General features: G+C 41.2%; 1 protein-coding gene across 8 annotated transcripts in view; it reads right to left on the reverse strand.

Moving 5' to 3' along the window:
• Positions 1-15,896, reverse strand: part of rbm33a (RNA binding motif protein 33a) — a 50,510-nt gene extending 34,614 nt beyond the window's left edge. For 7 of the 8 annotated variants that reach the window (XM_014180673.3, XM_014180677.3, XM_014180676.3 and 4 more), the window contains exons 1-6: positions 15,728-15,896; positions 15,049-15,124; positions 9,377-9,425; positions 8,762-8,832; positions 8,383-8,632; positions 6,694-6,801 (exon numbers count right to left, since the gene is read on the reverse strand). In XM_014180673.3, coding sequence (XP_014036148.2) covers positions 6,694-6,801; positions 8,383-8,632; positions 8,762-8,832; positions 9,377-9,425; positions 15,049-15,124; positions 15,728-15,746 — 573 coding nt within the window. In that variant the 5' untranslated portion in view covers positions 15,747-15,896. Of the gene's footprint in view, positions 1-6,693; positions 6,802-8,382; positions 8,633-8,761; positions 8,833-9,376; positions 9,426-15,048; positions 15,125-15,727 lie in introns of those variants that run through there. The other variant, XM_014180679.3, reaches the window with a different exon arrangement.
• Positions 15,897-18,029: the final 2,133 nt, after the last annotated feature.

Genomic DNA, 18,029 nt, shown 5'->3' on the forward strand with positions numbered 1-18,029 from the left:
AGAGTTAACAGACACACAACCTCCTCGCCCACGCACCGTCTCCCTTGCTCTCAAACTTACATCACTCTCTCGCTCTCCCACAAACACTGCTCCCAACTTTTAAAAGGTTAGGCACTGAACAAAATTTAAGGAGCACCAGAAATAGATTTTTTATATAGTTTAGGCTCACATTAGGCCAATATGAATCCTACCTTTGAAGCATATCATGAGTAGCAGACCCTTTTCCTTTCTTCCTGTGCCAATGAAATTTGCCTAAACCTACTGTCAAGTTACCAGGTTGTTAGCTAGCTAGGTAACATGACTGAACAACGTAATTTGTTATCAAGCCAATAATTAGCGACCAGGGATTAGTTCAAAAAACAAAACACGACATGGTTTGTGAAATGATATTAAATGCGCGCAAATCCCGATAGAAAAAAAGGCATCTCTGGAAATATGAGTCATACTGTTGTTTTGAACCGTTTATGCTAGTTTTCTTTGCTGTAAAGCTGCAAGCATGGCTGTCAATTTTTCCCTTTGGCACTCAGAGGCTACATGAAGGTGATCTTGCAAAGTCTACTCAGAATGATCTTTGCTCTTGCTTATAACAGGTGATGAAATGATACAATGTATCAACGTCGCTCACTGTGCGCTCTGCTCCAATGTAACAAATGTACAAATCTACCAACAGACTCATCTGGGTCTGCATCCCGCTCACCATCACGGCTAAATTACACTGAACAAAAATATAAAACATATAAAAAGGTGTCAGTCCCATGTTTCATGAGCTAAAATAAAAGATCCCAGAAAGATTTCATAAGCACACAAAGCATCTCTCAAATTCTGTGCATAAATTTGTTTACATCCCTGTTTGTGAGCATTTCAGCTTTGCCAAGATAATCCATCCACCTGACAGGTGTGGCATATCAAGAAGCTGATTAAACTGCATGATCATTACACAGGTGTACCTTGTGCTGGGGACAATAAAAGGCCCTCTAAAACATGCAGTTTTGTCACAATGCCACAGATGTCTCAAGTTGAGGGAGTGTGCAATTGGCATGCTGACTGCAGGAATGTCCACCACAGCTGTACCAGAGAATTGAATGTTAATTTCTCTACCATAAGCCGCCACCAAAATCTTTTTAGAGAATTTGGCAGTACATCCAACAGACCACAAGTAACCACGCCATCCCAGGACTTCCACATCCAGCTTCTTCACCTGCGGGATCGTCTGAGACCAGCCACCCGAACAGCTGATGAAACTGTGGGTCTTCAAACAAAGAATTTATGCAAACTGTCAGAAACGGTCTCAGAGAAGCTCAACTGTGTGCTCGACAACTGCAGTTCGGGGTCGTAACCAACTTCATTGTAAAATCTTTGAAATTGTTGGAGGTTGCGTTTATATTTTTTGTTCAGTGTATATTTTAAAAGCTGATGGAAGAACAGATGCGCATGAAGAGCGGACAGAGAGAAGCAGGTGAGTGAGGGCTGAAACAGCATGTAGCTGGCTGATTACAGCTGCCACACGTGATATGCACATGAGTGAAGTGGATATTATTGGCCCTGCGCATACAAGAGACTAGTGGCTATTACTTGAATTCAACTGAATTTATAAACTGACTTTATAAACATGCACTAGCAGGATCTTTAGATCAGTAGGGATGAAAAATATGGCAGTATCATATGAAACGGAACTACGATATAAATCAATATTGGTGTCAGAAGTATCATGACGTTTTGGTACCGTGATACCGGTATACCGGGGCGGCAAGTAGCATAGTGGTTAGAGCGTTGGACTAGTAACTGAAAGGTCGCAAGATTGAATCCCCGAGCTGACAGGGTAAAAATGTAATTCTGCCCCTGAACAAGGCAGTTAATCCACTGTTCCTAGGCCATCATTGAAAATAAGAATGTGTTCTTAACTGACTTGCCTAGTTAAATAAAGGTAAAATAAAAAATGTGGAAACCCATGCAACACTAATCGCATCCCTCCAATAGAGTTCCAGACAATCTATGCCAAGGTACACTGAAGTGGTTCTGGCCCAACGCCCTGTTAAGACACTATGTTGGTGGTCCCTTACAAAAGACGTAAGTCTAAAGTCTTGAATAAGCTACAAACAACATTTATCATTTTCATAAATTATGCATTGTCCATAGCAGAATTGTCAGCCATTGACTCAATGCAAGGCACCAAAGAGGCATCAGAGAGAGAGTGGCTTTGACTTATTGGTTAGTGTCCCAAATGGCACCCTATTCCCTATATAGTGCACTACTTTTGACCAGAGCGTCTTAGTAGTGCATTATATAACAGGGCTCGACATTAACGCTTGTCCTCTTGTCCAGGTACAATTTTAAATAAATAGTCGGACAAAAATACAGATTTAAGTTATCCGTATGGACAAGTAAAACTTTTTTTTTTACAGAATAATCATAACAATCTAACAATTATTAGATCAGAGAAGACAATAATTGGATCAGAGAAGCAAACATTGGAATAACATTCAAATCTATTTTTACATAATCATGTTTGACAAATATAATGAAGGATAATTAACATTAATGTCTAAATGGTCACAAGACCAGAGTGAGAAGGACAGTGCGTTGCGCACCACACATCACCCACCTTGAATCTGAGCGGAGGCGGTCAGCATTTAGAAAATGATTCAACCATAAACTTAATTGTTTTAAACCTGGACATTTTATATCATTTTATGAAGCATGTCTTTCTTCAGAAAGTATTCACACCCCTTGACTTTTTCCACATGTAGTTGTGTTACAGCCTGAATATAAAATGTTTTTGTCACTGGCCTACACACAATACCCCAAAGCGGAATTAGGTTTTTTGAAATTTTTACAAATGAAAGCTGAAATGTCTTGAGTCAATACGTATTCAACCCGTTTGTTATGGCAAGAAGAAATTATTTCAGGATTAACAATTTGCTGAACAACTTACATAATACATTGGACTCACTGTGTGCAATAATAGCTTAAAACCTCTCTGGGATAGGGTCTAGTTTCCTGAATTTCCGCCTGACTGACGTGCCCAAAGTAAACTGCCTGTTACTCAGACCCAGAAGTCAGGATATGCATATAATTGGTAGCACTGGATAGAAAATAGAGGTCGACCGATTAATCGGAAATAGAGGTTGACCGATTAATCGGTTCCTGGTTCGAGCCCAGGTAGGGGCGAGGAGAGGGACGGAAGCTATACTGTTACACTGGCAATAATATAGTGCCTAAAAGAACATCCAATAGTCAAAGGTATATGAAATACAAATGGTAGAGAGAGAAATAGTCCTATAATAACTACAACCTAAAACTTCTTACCTGGGAATATTGAAGACTCATGTTAAAAGGAACCACCAGCTTTCATATGTTCTCATGTTCTGAGCAAGAAACTTAAACGTCACCATTTTTTTACATGGCACATATTGCACTTTTACTTTCTTCTCCAACACTTTGTTTTTGCATTATTTAAACCAAATTGACATGTTTCATTATTTATTTGAGGCTAAATTGATTAAATAAATAAAATTTGGCATCGGCTTTTTTGGTCCTCCAATAACTGGTATCGGCGTTGAAAAATCATAAATCGGTCGACCTCTAATAGAAAACACTTTGAAGTTTCTTAAACGGTTAAAATAATGTCTGAGACTATAACAGAATTGATATGTCAGGTGAAAATCCAACATGATTTTATTTGTTTTTTGAGGTCCCCGGCTCTTATAATGGAAACCTATTGTTCTTACGTAAATCCGTCTCCCAGATTGCAATTCCTATGACTTCCACTAGATGTCAGTCTTTATTCAAGGTTTCAGGCTTGTTTATTGAAAAACAAGCAAGAATTGAGTTTTGGTGAGAAGAGCACCAGAACAATATCAGTCTTTCGGGGCGCACGCTTACTAATTTTCCTTTCCTGTTGAACATACTACTTTTGGTATGAAATATTATAGTTTATTTACATTTTAGAGTACCTGAGGATTAAATAGAAACGTCGTTTGACTTGTGTGGACGAAGTTTAGCGGTAGCTTTTTGGACTTCTTTGTCTGCATCTTGAACGAGTGGATTACTGAAATCAACGGCGCCAACTAAACTGACTTTTTGGGATATAAAGGATTTTATCTAACAAAACGACCATTCGTGTTGTAGCTGGGACCCTTGGGATTGCAAACAGAGGAAGATCTTCAAAAGTAAGTGATTAACTTAAAAAAATAATAATAATAATAAATAAAAATTAAAAAAATTAAAACATTTTAAAAAAAAATTAAATAAAAAAATACAAAAAAATACAAAAAATACAAAAAAAATACAAAAAAAAAAATATTAAAAAAATCGCCATTTGTGATTTTATGAAGCCTGTGCTGGTTGAAAAATATGTTGATGTGGGGCGCCGTCCTCAGACAATCGCATGGTATGCTTTCGCCATATAGCCTATTGTAAATCAGACAACGCAGTTAGATAAAGAATTTAAGCTTTTAAACGATATAAGATACTTGTATGTTCATGAATGTTTAATATTACGATTATTTATTTGAATTGCGCGCCCTCCAATTTCACCAGATGTTGTTGGCTGGTGTCCCGCTATCCCTAATGAACATTACCCAGTCACTACAAAAGGTACAGGCGTCCTTTACTTCCAGAGAGGAAGTAAACCACTCAGCAATTTCATAATGAGGCCAATGGTGACTTTAAAACAGTTTAATGTCTGTGATAGGAGAAAACTGAGGGTGGGTCAACACTGTAGTTACTCCACAATACTAAGCTAGAGCATGAAAAGGAGGAAGCCTATACATAATACAATTTTTCCAAAATATGTATGCTCTTTGAAAACAAGGTACTAAAGTAATACTGCTAAAAATGTGGCAAAGCAATTAACTTTTTTGTCCTGAATACAAAGTGTTATGTTTGGGGCAGATCCAACAACAGACATTACTGACTGAGTACCACTCTCCGTATTTTCAAGCATAGTTGTGGCTGCATTATGTTATGGGTATGCTTGTAATTGTTAAGGACTTGGGAGTTTCAGGATAACAAAATAAACGTAATGGAGCTAAGCACAGACAATCCTAGAGGAATACATTTGGTTCAGTTCTTTCCACCAGACACTGGGAAACAAATTCACCTTTCAGCAGGACAATAACCTAAAACACAAGACCAAATTGACACTGCAGTTGCTTACAGAAGACAGTGAATGTGGTCGATTATCAGTTTGACTTAAATCTACATGAAAATCTATGGCAAGGATTGAAAATGGTTGTTTTCAACGGGACAGGTACAGGATAGCAACAACTGCCCGAGTTACACCAGGAATGCACAATCCCTCCATCAGTGCTCTGACTGTCCGCAATAGGCTGAGAGAGGCTGGACTGAGGGCTTGCAGGTCTGTTGTAAGGCAGGTCCTCACCGGCAACAACATCGCCTATGGGCCCAAACCCACCGTCGCTGGACCAGACAGGACTGGCAAAAAGTGCTCTTCACTGACGAGTCGCGGTTTTGTCTCACCAGGGGTGATGGTCGGATTCGCATTTATCGTCGAAGCAATGAGCGTTACACCGAGGCCTGTACTCTGGAGCGGGATCGATTTGGAGGTGGAGGGTCCGTCGTGGTCTGGGGCGGTGTGTCACAGCATCATCGGACTGAGCTTGTTGTCATTGCAGGCAAACTCAACGCTGTGCGTTTCAGGGAAGACATCCTCCTCCCTCATGTGGTACCCTTCCCGCAGGCTCATCTTGACATGACCCTCCAGCATGAGCAGTATGGCTGGTGGCATTGTCGTTCTGTGCATGATTTCCTGCAAGACAGGAATGTCAGTGGTCTGCCATGGCCAGTGAAGAGCCCGGATATCAATCCCATTGAGCATGTCTGGGACCTGTTGGATCGGAGGGTGAGGGCTAGGGCCATTCCCCCCAGAAATGTCCGGGAACTTGCTGGTGCCTTGGTGGAAGAGTGGGGTAACATCTCACAGCAAGAACTGGCAAATCTGGTGCAGTCCATGAGGAGGAGATGCACTGCAGTACTTAATGCAGCTGGTGGCCACACCAGATACTGACAGTTACTTTTGATTTTGACCCCACACCTTTGTTCAGGGACAAATTATTCAATTTCTGTTAGTCACATGTCTGTGGAACTTGTTCAGTTTAGGTCTCAGTTGTTGAATTTTGTTGTGTTCATACAAATATTTAGTTTGCTGAAAGTAAATGCAGTTGACAGTGAGAGGACGTTTCTATTTTTGGTGAGTTTATGTGCAGTGGTTGTATGAATTTTAGATGTGTCGTCCAAGAGTCTGTTTTGAACCGTAGACATGTTTTTGGGGGATTGTAATTGTAATGGTAGCCTATAAAATATTGCAACAAGGGTGACCAGCCATCCTCCAGGAGAGCCTTAAAGGGGCAGTGTTTTATTTTGAGACAAGTTTGAATATAAGAACCCAATAGTGTAGCCTACATTTTTATCTGTTTCTCTATGGTAAAAAAGATAGTAATGCATTTTATTTTGTAAAGTGGTTTCTTGCATCATACAATGATGTAAAAATGGTGTTACAGACCATTAATTTTTGAGGGGACAAGCGACTTGAGCTTTTCGACAAGTTATAATAAAAATACTTGTCCAAAGGACAACTGGCTAAAACGTAAAGTCCTGTATAGGGAATATAGAAGGAATAGGGTGCCATTTAGGACGCACACAGTGAGTGAAGGAGACCCGTTCTGTTCCTACCACTGTGTCTGCGAGCTGAGAGACTTCCTCCTCCTCTGGGGCTTCCTGTTGCTCTGCCTGCTCCTCCTGCTTTTCTCCACCTCCATAGCTTGGTGAGTAATCATCCACCTACAACAACAAGTGGAGAGATCCAGAGTGTCATAGATGTATTGTACATTCTACCATCCTATTATGGCTCATATTTACTATCAATGCTAGCAGGATATTAACGCTGGCCTGAGATTACAGCCTGTGTGGGTTTAGCCTAACTTTATCCCCATGGAAATGTGAAAGGAATAACGGTTGAACCAAAAATACTGCTGTGTTTCCTTTTAATGAAAATATTAACAGCAAGCATAAAAGGAGAAAACATTATGGGGGGGGGGGGGGGTTAGAAAGGGGGAGCCTCTTGAATTAACATAACAGTGGGAGCAGGCTTTGTTACCAATTCCTGACGGCATTTGAAATTCTATGAGATGTAAATGTTTGACATGATATACAGAAATGTGGGGGGAGATAAAAACAACCTCTGGATCAGTGGTGAAAATATCATCACGCTAGCTACTGCTTTAATGGCCCCCTCTAGAAGTTCACGACTCAATGCCAGGAGGAACATCCCACACAGGAAGCTGAATACAGTTTCACGGTGCCGAAACCCGGGATTCCAGTTATATGATAATAAAAAAAAAATGTTGGCTCTCCAACGTGTACTTGATATACCATGTGGTCACAACTCACGTAATTACACTCATTTCAAAACATACTTCCAGTGAGAAGCCACTAGGTGATTCATGACTGTCAAATGAGGTCAGTGTGTAGGTCGCAGGACAGTGTTTGGTGTTCCGCACCATTAACCTGCCAACCCAAAACATAATATTGCAGACAAATACCCGTTGCAGCAGAAGGATAGACGGACAGACTGTCCCAAGGGAACAGAAAGGAATTAATCCTTTAAAGTGTTCCACATGTTACCTCTGAATACCACCGCAAACAGAAGTATTTAAGCACGGGCAGTCGAGTGACCTTGTAAACATAGTTATTACACACAAACGTGCTCTACGTACTCACTGGGGTTTTCAAAGTAAGTATGAAGTAGAACCGTGCAACCCTACTTAGAATATCAAAGGCTTTATCTTCAGTGTGTAAAAAAAGTGATGTCTTTTGTCAGCCATCACGCCTTAGTAAATAGGACAATAACAGATGTCACATTGATCTAGTCTTCATCTTTTCCCCTCTTCACTCTTGGCTTAGGGGTTTGGGAAATAACTAGAGGAAATCGCATCAATCATTTCATCCCACTTCAGGACTGTATGGGGTGTCCTTAGGAAGGTCAATAATCTTTCCACCAATGTGACACTTTATCCGAGTCGAGTGCCCGATATAAAAGCCCCCCGCGTTAACCTCTGCCGATTGGCAGCGCGTCTTCCTCGCACAAAATGGCTCTTTAGCCAGACAAATATACAGGGCTACCTACCTACTGCCAAACAAGATGTCAACACCAACTTTGTCAACGAAAGGAAAAAAATCAACTGGCAGAGAGTGATAATGAATCCCCCCCCACCTTCAACCCCTATCCAACGTACATCTCCTTTAGCGTCCCCTGAATATATTTGATACGTGCCCCCTGAAACCTGAGACAGGGAAATAAATCCAAGTTATCGTTTCAAGATGTAATGGAGTAAAAGAGAAAGAGGGGAGACGAGGACTCACTTGAAATTCATCGTCTAGAGGCTCATTGATTTGAATGTCTAACACTCCGTCGCCCCCAGCCTGTTCTCCTGAGTATTCCATTTGGCCGTCTGGTATCTCCATGTCATTGGGCAGGCTGTACTCGTCCACGTACTCTCCCCCCTCCTGCTGGTAGCCCCCCTCTACATCTCCTAGTTTTTCTTGGTAGTCTATGGGGTTCACCTGCTGGTCAAATTCGCATAGAGTAGCATTGAGGCTAACGCCCTGGCCACTGAAAGGCAAAAACACACAATTATAAACAAAGGACACTGTAGCTCAAAAATTGCCACATAAATTGTCTAAAGACTAAGTATGGAAACACAAATAGCATGATCAGACAACGTGGATACAATTAACTTACATGTTTTGATCTTCTTCATCGCTTTGTAGAAGGTCGTCGTTCAATTCCTCATCTGACACTTCTGAGGGATCCTAAAAAAAAAAAAAAAGAAAAACAAGCCAGAACGGATCAGTATGTTTTAGCTCATGTTGTTTATTCCTTGCAAGCCCAGGCTTTAAAATGGCAAGGTCGACTATAACACATCTCCTCGAATATCAACCAAAAGTTACAATATGATTGAATGTGCAGGCCTAGGCATGTTCAAATCGGATTGCTAATCTAACAGATTAAGTCAATATTTGAATCAATAAAATAGTGAGTTTCAATAAACATGGGGGGGGGGGGGGGGGGGGTCTCCTCCAGTCCAAAAGTATGTTTTTTCCCATGTGGTGAAGGCAATCTGGGCAGGTTAATAAATAATCAATAAACGCCCCTGTGGTAGAGCCCCCTGTCAAAAGACTACTGCAAAATCCCACGTCACTGTGAACTAACTATGGGATCTAGGCTATTTCACCTATCCTACAGCTGGTAGGCTACATTAATAACAGCATGCATAATAGGTTAGCATGGCAGAGGCATCTATGAATGCTATGAAAATAATCACAAACAGAAGCCAGGGAGAGTTCTTTGTCTTACCTTTTTGGCTGTCAGCCAATCCTCCTCGAGCAAATCACTCTCAAGATCACTTTAAGAGAAGAGATCAACCAAGTTAGCGTAGATCCTTTTACAAAGCTAGATATTGGGCTACTCTCCACGCACGTTTACAGCTAGCCTAGACAAGATTATTTAATGAAGCCTAAATTGTCATTCTCATGAGCAAGGCCGGGCAATAGGCTACATTCTTACACGGCATGTTTACGATAAGCAGATGCCAATGTTCCACAATATTTACACTAGGCCCGACTCTGCAAGGCCCATATAGTAGTGATAGAAATGTTGTTCTCATAGGCTGCAGTCACTGTATCGCTCCTGGGTCATGTTCAGTTGGTCCCAAACATGAGAAAGCACTTCAAAATGTACCACCTCAATTACTCTCCTACCAGGTCTTCTCATATAAACCTACATCATATTCAGATCATAAGCTCATTATAGTCATATTGTTTCTTATAGTGTTGTGAAAATTGTTTAGTCTAAATTACAACAGTATACTTTGTGTACATAATCGCCAAGCTCCATTCATGAACACACGTTGTGACAAAGTCTCCGCAAGAGACAGTCTCTGCCTAAAATCTATTTTAGGCCTATATTTTGTGCATGAGTTATGGGCTTCATAGTTGGAGTAAGGAACTACTGTACTAGTATAGCCTAATGTCAGAGGACAAGCCCAAAACTGCTGTCAGTAAAAGGAAAAGGCATGTAAAACTTGCAAAAAGGTTTAAAACATTCATGTTACACCTAGCCCTTGATCATGACTCTCAGTTCCATCACACATAAGAGTCATTGGACGAAGGCGACTTCTGTATGGGGAAAGTGTTGTTCAGAACTAGCGTCGGGGCTCTAAACATTAACACCCATCGCTTGTGGTACGGTTTTAGAAGCGTAAGGACCTTATCTTTCATATCTGTGGCATTTTTTATTTTTATTTTTTTAAACAAAAGATAAGGTTAACTTGATACACTTTTATAGGGTTAGTGTTCCCACACGGCCATATCTCCATCTTACAATGCTTGTTTACAGAAAACAGAAGGAAGACAAGAGGCAACCACCTGTGCTAATTAGCTATTTAGGGGCATGGCCTGAGGCCGTCGGCCTATTTTAAAAACATTTGCGGACGTCTAGTAAGGGACCGTACATTTGGAATATGGAGTTCCTCATCAATCATACGGGAAATGCCATCGGCGTCCCTTATGTAGGTTAGTGTTCCCACACGGCCATTTCTCCATCTTACAAAGCTTGTTTACGGAAAACAGAAGGAAGACAGGAGGCGACCACCTGTGCTAATTAGCTATCTAGCATGTCCCGAACACCTGTGGGTAAGTGTAACTCGGGAAGTGTAGAAGTGTACTTTCGTCGGATGGAGGCACCCATAGCTGTATGGATCTGTGCAAAACTGCTACAGTAAGTGTATATTTTATTTTATTTACGTATTCTTTCTCGCTGATGAAAGATCAGGGCCGTAACACAAGCAATGATTATTAATAGTTGAGAATGGCGCAGGAGGGGATGGCTGCCATTTTACGGGCTCCTAACCAAGTGTGCCATTTATTTATTTTTTAAACTTGTTTTGTACATATCGTTGCTGCTACCATCTCTTATGACCAAAAATAACTTCTCGACATCAGAACAGCAATTACTCACCTCGAACTGGACAAAGATGTTTTATTTAACGAGTCCAACGCGAAGGAAATACTGCTTTCCTTGGGAACGGGCCCAAATCCCCGTCATTTGCGTGAAGAAAAGACATAGAAAAAGGGGGCGGAGGTCAGGCTGCCTTCTAAGAATTCGTAGGCAAGTAAACCCCCACTACCATCCGTTCTATAGGCCAACATGCAATCATTGGAAAACAAAATGGATGATAAACGATCAAGACTATCCTACCAATGGGACCTAAAATCTGTAATATCTTATGATTCACCGAGTCGTGGCTGAACGACAACACAGATAACAGAGCTGACGGGATTTTCCAACCATCGGCAGGACAGAGAAGCTACATCTTGTAAGACGAGAGGCGGGTGTGTGTGTATTTGTCAATAACAGCTGGCGCGCAATGTCTAACAAAGTCTCGAGGCAATGCTCGCCTGAGGTAGAGTATCTTATGTAAGCTGTAAACCACACTATCTACCAAGAGAGTTCACAACTATATTATTCGTAGCCGTCCATTTACCACCACAAACCGAAGCTGGCACGAAGACCGCACTCAACTGGCTGTATTAGGTCATAAGCAAACAAGAAAATACTCATCCAGAAGTGGTGCTCCTACTGGCCGGGGACTTTAACCTGTTGAGGTGTAGGGGGCAGTATTTTCACGGCCGGATGAAAAACGTACCCAAATTAAACTGGTTACTACTCTGGCCCAGAAACTAGAATATGCATATTATTAGTAGATTTGGATAGAAAACACTCAGAAGTTTCTAAAACTGTTTGAATGGTGTCTGAGTATAACAGAACTCACATGGCAGGCAAAAACCTGAGAAAAATCCAACCAGGAAGTGGAAAGTCTGAGAATTGTAGTTCTTTTGATTCTCAATCAAAACTACAGTTTCTGTGGGGTCACGTTGCACTTCCTAAGGCTTCCATTGGCTGTCAACAGCCTTCAGAAAGTTATTTCAGCATTCTCCTGTCACTGGGCAGATAATAGGAGCTCAGTCAATGAGTGGACTGCCTGTGGACAAAGGAATTGGATATGCGCGATCCCGCGAGCACGCCGTTCCTTCTTTTTCTTCTTGAATGAATACGCTATTGTCCGGTTGGAATATTAACGCAATTTTACGTTAAAAATACCATAAAGATTGATTTTAAACAGCGTTTGCATGCTTCTAAGTACGGTAATGGAACATTTAGACTGTCTCTGATACCTCGCTCGCGCGTTATGCCTTTGGATAGTGCTCTGAACGCACGAACAAAACGGAGGTATTTGGACATAAATATGGATTATTTCGAACAAAAACAACATTTCTTGTGGAAGTAGCAGTCCTGGGAGTGCATTCTGACGAAGATCAGTAAAGGTAAGAGAATATTTATAATACTAATTCTGAGTTTAGGTGACCCCGAACTTGGCGGGTGTCTGTATAGCTTGCTGTGATGGCGAGCTATGTACTCAGAATATTGAAAAATGTGCTTTCTCCGTAAAGCCATTTTAAAATCTGACACACAGCGGTTGCATCCAGGAGTAGTCCATCTATAATTCTTTAAATAATTGTTATATATTTTGTCAACGTTTATGATGAGTATTTTTGTAAATTGATGTGCACATTCACCGGAAGTTTTGGTGGGAACACATTTTCTGAACATCACGCGCCAATGTAAAATGCTGTTTTTGGACTTAATCGAACAAAACATACATGTATTGTGTACCATAATGTCCTAGGAGTGTCATCTGATGAAGATCGTCAAAGGTTATTGCTTCATTTAGCTGTGTTTTGGGTTTTATTGACACATGTCCTTGCTTGGAAAATGGCTGTGTAATTATTTTTGTCTATGTACTCTCCTAACATAATCTAATGTTTTGCTTTCGCTGTAAAGCCTTTTTGAAATCGGACAATGTGGTTACATCAAGGAGAAGTGTATCTTTAAAATGGTGCAAAATAGTTGTATGTTTGAGAAAGTTGAATTATGGCATTTTGTTGTTTTGAATTTGCCGCCCTGATATTTCACTGGCTGTGTCCCGCAGGTGGGACGCTAGCGTCCCACGTAGCCCATAGAAGTTAATGCAGGCAAACTTAAATCCGTTTTTACCTAATTTCTACCATCATGCCATATGTGCAAACCAGAGAAAAAGAATAACTCTAGACTACCTTTACTCCACACACAAAGATATTTACAAAGCTCTCCATTTGGCAAATCTGACCATAATTATATCCTCCTGATTCCTGCTTACAAGCTAAAACTAAAGCAGGAAGTACCAGTGACTCGCTCAATACGAAAGTGGTCTGATAGTCCTGTGATGCGGATGCTGCACTGTTTTGCTAGCACAGACTGGAATAGGTTCCGGGATTCATCCAATGGCATTGAGGAGTATACCACCACAGTAATCGGCTTCATCAATAAGTGCATCGACGACGTCGTCCCCACAGTGACCGTGTGTACATATCCCAACCAGAAGCCATGGATTACAGGCAACATCCGCATCGAGCTAAAAGCTAGAGCAGCCGCTTTCAAGGAGTGGGACACTAATCCGGACGCCTATGACAAATCCAGCCATGCCCTCAGACGAACCATCAAACAGGCAAAGCGTCAATACAGGATTAAGATTGAATCCTACTACACCGGCTCTGACACTCGTCGGATGTGGCAGTGCTTGAAAACTATTATGGACTACAAATGGAAACCCAGTCGCGAGCTGCCCAGTTACGCGAGCCTACCAGATGAGCTAAATGCCTTTTATGCTCGCTTCGAGGCAAGCAACACTGAAACATGCATGAGAGCACCAGCTATTCCGGACGGCTGTCTGATAACGCTCTCTGCAGCCGATGTGAGCAAGACCTTTAAACAGGTCAACATTCACAAAGCTGCGGGGCCAGATGGTTCTTCCTGCTTTAGTTTACCAGGACGTGTACTCAAAGCATGCGCAGACCAACTGGCAAGTGTCTTCACTGACATTTTCAACCACTCCATGACCGAGTCTATACCTACATGTTTCAAGCAGACTACCATAGTCTGTGCACAAGGAAGCAAATGTAACCTGCCTAAATGATTACCGCCCCATAGCACCCACGTCGGTAGCCATGAAGTGCTTTGAAAGGCTGGTCATGGCTCACATGAGCATCATCCCAGATACCCTAGACCCACTCCAATTCAAGAGTTTCAAGTTCCTTGACTGAAAAGTTTTGGCATTGATCACCTGATCATCCATAAGTTCTACAGCTGCACCACCGAGAGCATCCTAACCGGTTGCATCATCGCCTGGTATGGCAACTGCTCGGCATCTGACCTTAAGACGCTACAGAGTGTAGTGCCTACGGCCCAGTACATCACTGGGGCCAAGCTTCCTGCCATCCAGGACCTATATACTAGGCGGTGTCAGAGGAAAGCCCCAAAAATTGTGAGACTCCAGTCACCCAAGTCATAGACTGTTCTCTCTGCTCCCACACGGCAGGCAGTACCGGAGCGCCAAGTCTAGGACCAAAAGGCTCCTTAACAGCTTCTTCTCCCAAGCCATAAGACTGCTGAATAATTAATGAAATGGCCAGCCGGACTATTTACATTGACCCCCCCCCCCCCTTTGATGTTACACTGCTGCTACTCACTGTTTATTATTATCTATGCATAGTCACTTTACCCCTACCTACATGTACAAATTACCTCGACTAACCTGTACCCCCGCACATTGACTCGGTACCGGTACCCCCTGTATATAGCCTCAGTATTTTATTGCACTACTTTTGATTATTTGGTAAATATTTTCCTAACTCTTTCTTGAACTGCATTGTTGGTTAAGGGCTTGTAAGTAAGCATTTCACCTGTTGTATTCAGCGCATGTGACAAATAAAGTTTGATTTGATGTTTCTAAACGTTAAAACACAGTGTCGGGATCGTAGTTCCCATGAGACAATCGTGGGCGAAGTGAATGGCTGAGAACCGTAAGGAGGAGGCAGAATGCCGCCTAGAGTTTGAGAGCTACAGTATGTTACACCAAGCAGCTGAGATACCTGTCTAAATCATCTTCGCCTCTCCTCCTGCGTGATCTCTCTGCACCTGGCTTGTCATAATCTTCAAAGTCATCATCTGAAAACAAAAAGACAAGGCTCTGTTAACTTGTTTGATGGCAGGGTCTTCAACCCCAGTCCTTGAGGGCCACAAACATTGTACATATTTGCTTTCTAATTGGCAAATGATGATGATGATGATGATGTGGGAAACCAGATGTGAAAACTCGCGCCAATCAATCAGAGAAACGAAATCCCGCAATTGACCACCCCTGCTGTTTCAATTAATGAATGATGTGGTCAACTAGCTATAACAGTTTACTAAGCAACAATTGTTTAGTACTTTTAATGATATTTAGGCTGTTTTAGATAGTTCAAAGCAATGAAAATGTAGCAACAAGCTAACGTTAGCCAAATTCAACGTTAGTTAGCTAACGGTAGCTAGCTGGCTAACCACTTGGTTGTTGGCTAAAAATATCAGCACACTACACAACACGTAAACATGCACATTTAAACGTTGGAACTAAATACAACACATAATGAACTTGTATCACGATGCCTAGAGTTTTTGTGGATTAATGATCGTAGCTAGCTACATTTTAGGCCTATCTCGTCTGGCTAGCAAACCAAACGTGTTAGCTAGAAAGCCAAAAGTCTACCGAAATAATTGTGGTAACCATACCTCCGGGGCTGTCCGCCATTACGCAAGCCGGTTTCCTCAGTGTAGGCGAAATTCTATATAATTGAAGAATACATTGAAATGTTTACTCCTTCGTGTTTAAATCAAGCTAACGTTGTTTACCACAATAGGCAGAGAACCTGAACATAACCATTACAGAGTGAATAAGTTCTGATGCATTCTGGGATAGAATAATGTCCTTCCTAAACGCTGATCCGAAGAAAGTTTATTTTACCTACAACATATCCATTTAATATTTGTGTGTAGGATAAACTGGTCCTAGATATTTTGGTCAACCTCTGCAGTTCATGAGACCCAATAAGTATTCACGATATCTAATTACAATACATAATGAATGAAACTGTAAAAGTATACATATTTTCTTAATTAGAGTAGGAGATACTGAAACATGAAATATAGCCTACAATACACTAGCTATACAATATCAGTAATTTGGGTAACGTGGTATAACTAGCCCCCCTAACAACAATGTCCAATTGCTGACACAAAAAAGCAAAGTTTGGAGAAAAAAAATGGTATGTGGATGATGGTAATGCTTAGGCAAACAAACTATGAAGGGAAATTAGTGGCTACAGTTTACACTTTTTAAACTTTTTTACAAAATGGTATTGCACATCTCACTATTAATATTCTCACTATGATGAGATTTTGATGTAAGGTCCCTCTTCTAATTTCCGCACCAAATCATGTCCAAGTCATCCTAAAGTATCTAAAAAAATTACGCTGTAACTCAATTAAGTTACTTGTAGATGATTTGGACATGACTTGGAAACATTGACTTGCATTGGATTGCTGGAGGGGCAGTTTCCCCCAACACTCACCTTAAATGTCACTGCTTTATTACAATTGTTATCTCTAAACAACTGTATTACGTATCTTTAGGCTCCCCTAATAGTATATACAGTAGAAGTCGGAAGTTTACATACACTTAGGTTGGAGTCAACCACTTCACAAATTTCTTGTTAACAAACTATAGTTTTGGCAAGTCGGTTAGGACATCTACTTTATGCATGACACAAGTAATTTTTCCAACAATTGTTTACAGACAGATTATTTAATGTATAATTCACTGTATCACATTTCCAGTGGGTCAGAAGTTTACATACACTAAGTTGACTGTGCCTTTAAACAGCTTGGAAAATTCCAGAAAATGATGTCATGGCTTTAGAAGCTTCTGATAGGCTAATTGACATCATCTGAGTCAATTGGAGGTGTACCTGTGGATGTATTTCAAGGCCTACCTTGAAACTCAGTGCCTCTTTGCTTGACATCATGGGAAAATCAAAAGAAATCATCCAAGACCTCAGAAAAGAAATTGTAGACCTCCACAAGTCTGGTTCATCCTTGGGAGCAATTTCCATACGCCTGAAGGTACCACGTTCATCTGTACAAACAATTGTATGCAAGTATAAACACCATGGGACCACGCAGCTGTCATACCGTTCAGGAAGGAGATGCGTTCTGCCTCCTAGAGATGAACATACTTTGGTGCGAAAAGTGCAAATCAATCCCAGAACAACAGCAAAGGACCTTGTGAAGATGTTTGTTATGTTTGGAGGAAACGGGGAGGCTTGCAAGCCGAAGAACACCATCCCAACCGTGAAGCACGGGGGTGGCAGCATCATGTTGTGCGGGTGCTTTGCTGCAGGAGGGACTGGTGCACTTCACAAAATAGATGGCATCATGAGGCAGGAAAATTATGTGGATATATTAAAGCAACATCTCAAGACATCAGTCAGGAAGTTAAAGCTTGGTCGCAAATGGGTCTTCCAAATGGACAATGACCCCAACTTCCAAAATTGTGGCAAAATGGCTTAAGGACAACAAAGTCTAGGTATTGGAGTGGCCATCACAAAGCCCTGACCTCAAGCCTATAGAAAATGTGTGGGCAGAACTGAAAAAGCGTGTGCGAGCAAGGAGGCCTACAAACCTGACTCAGTTACACCAGCTCTGTCAGGAGGAATGGGCCAAAATTCACCCAACTTATTGTGGCAAGATTGTGGAAAGCTACCTGAAACGTTTGACCCAAGTTAAACAATTGAATGGCAATGCTACCAAATACTAATTGAGTGTATGGAAACTTTTGACCCACTGGGAATGTGGTGAAAGAAATAAAAGCTGAAATAAATCATACTCTCTTCTATTATTCTGACATTTCACATTCTTAAAATAAAGTGGTGATCCTAAGACAGGGAATTTTTACTATGATTAAATGTCAGGAATTGTGAAAAACTGAGTTTAAATGTATTTGGCTAAGGTGTATGTAAACTTCAGACTTCAACTG

Source organism: Salmo salar, chromosome 29, assembly GCF_965601325.2.
Source record: "Salmo salar chromosome 29, fSalSal1, whole genome shotgun sequence".
NCBI classification, from domain to species: domain Eukaryota; kingdom Metazoa; phylum Chordata; class Actinopteri; order Salmoniformes; family Salmonidae; genus Salmo; species Salmo salar.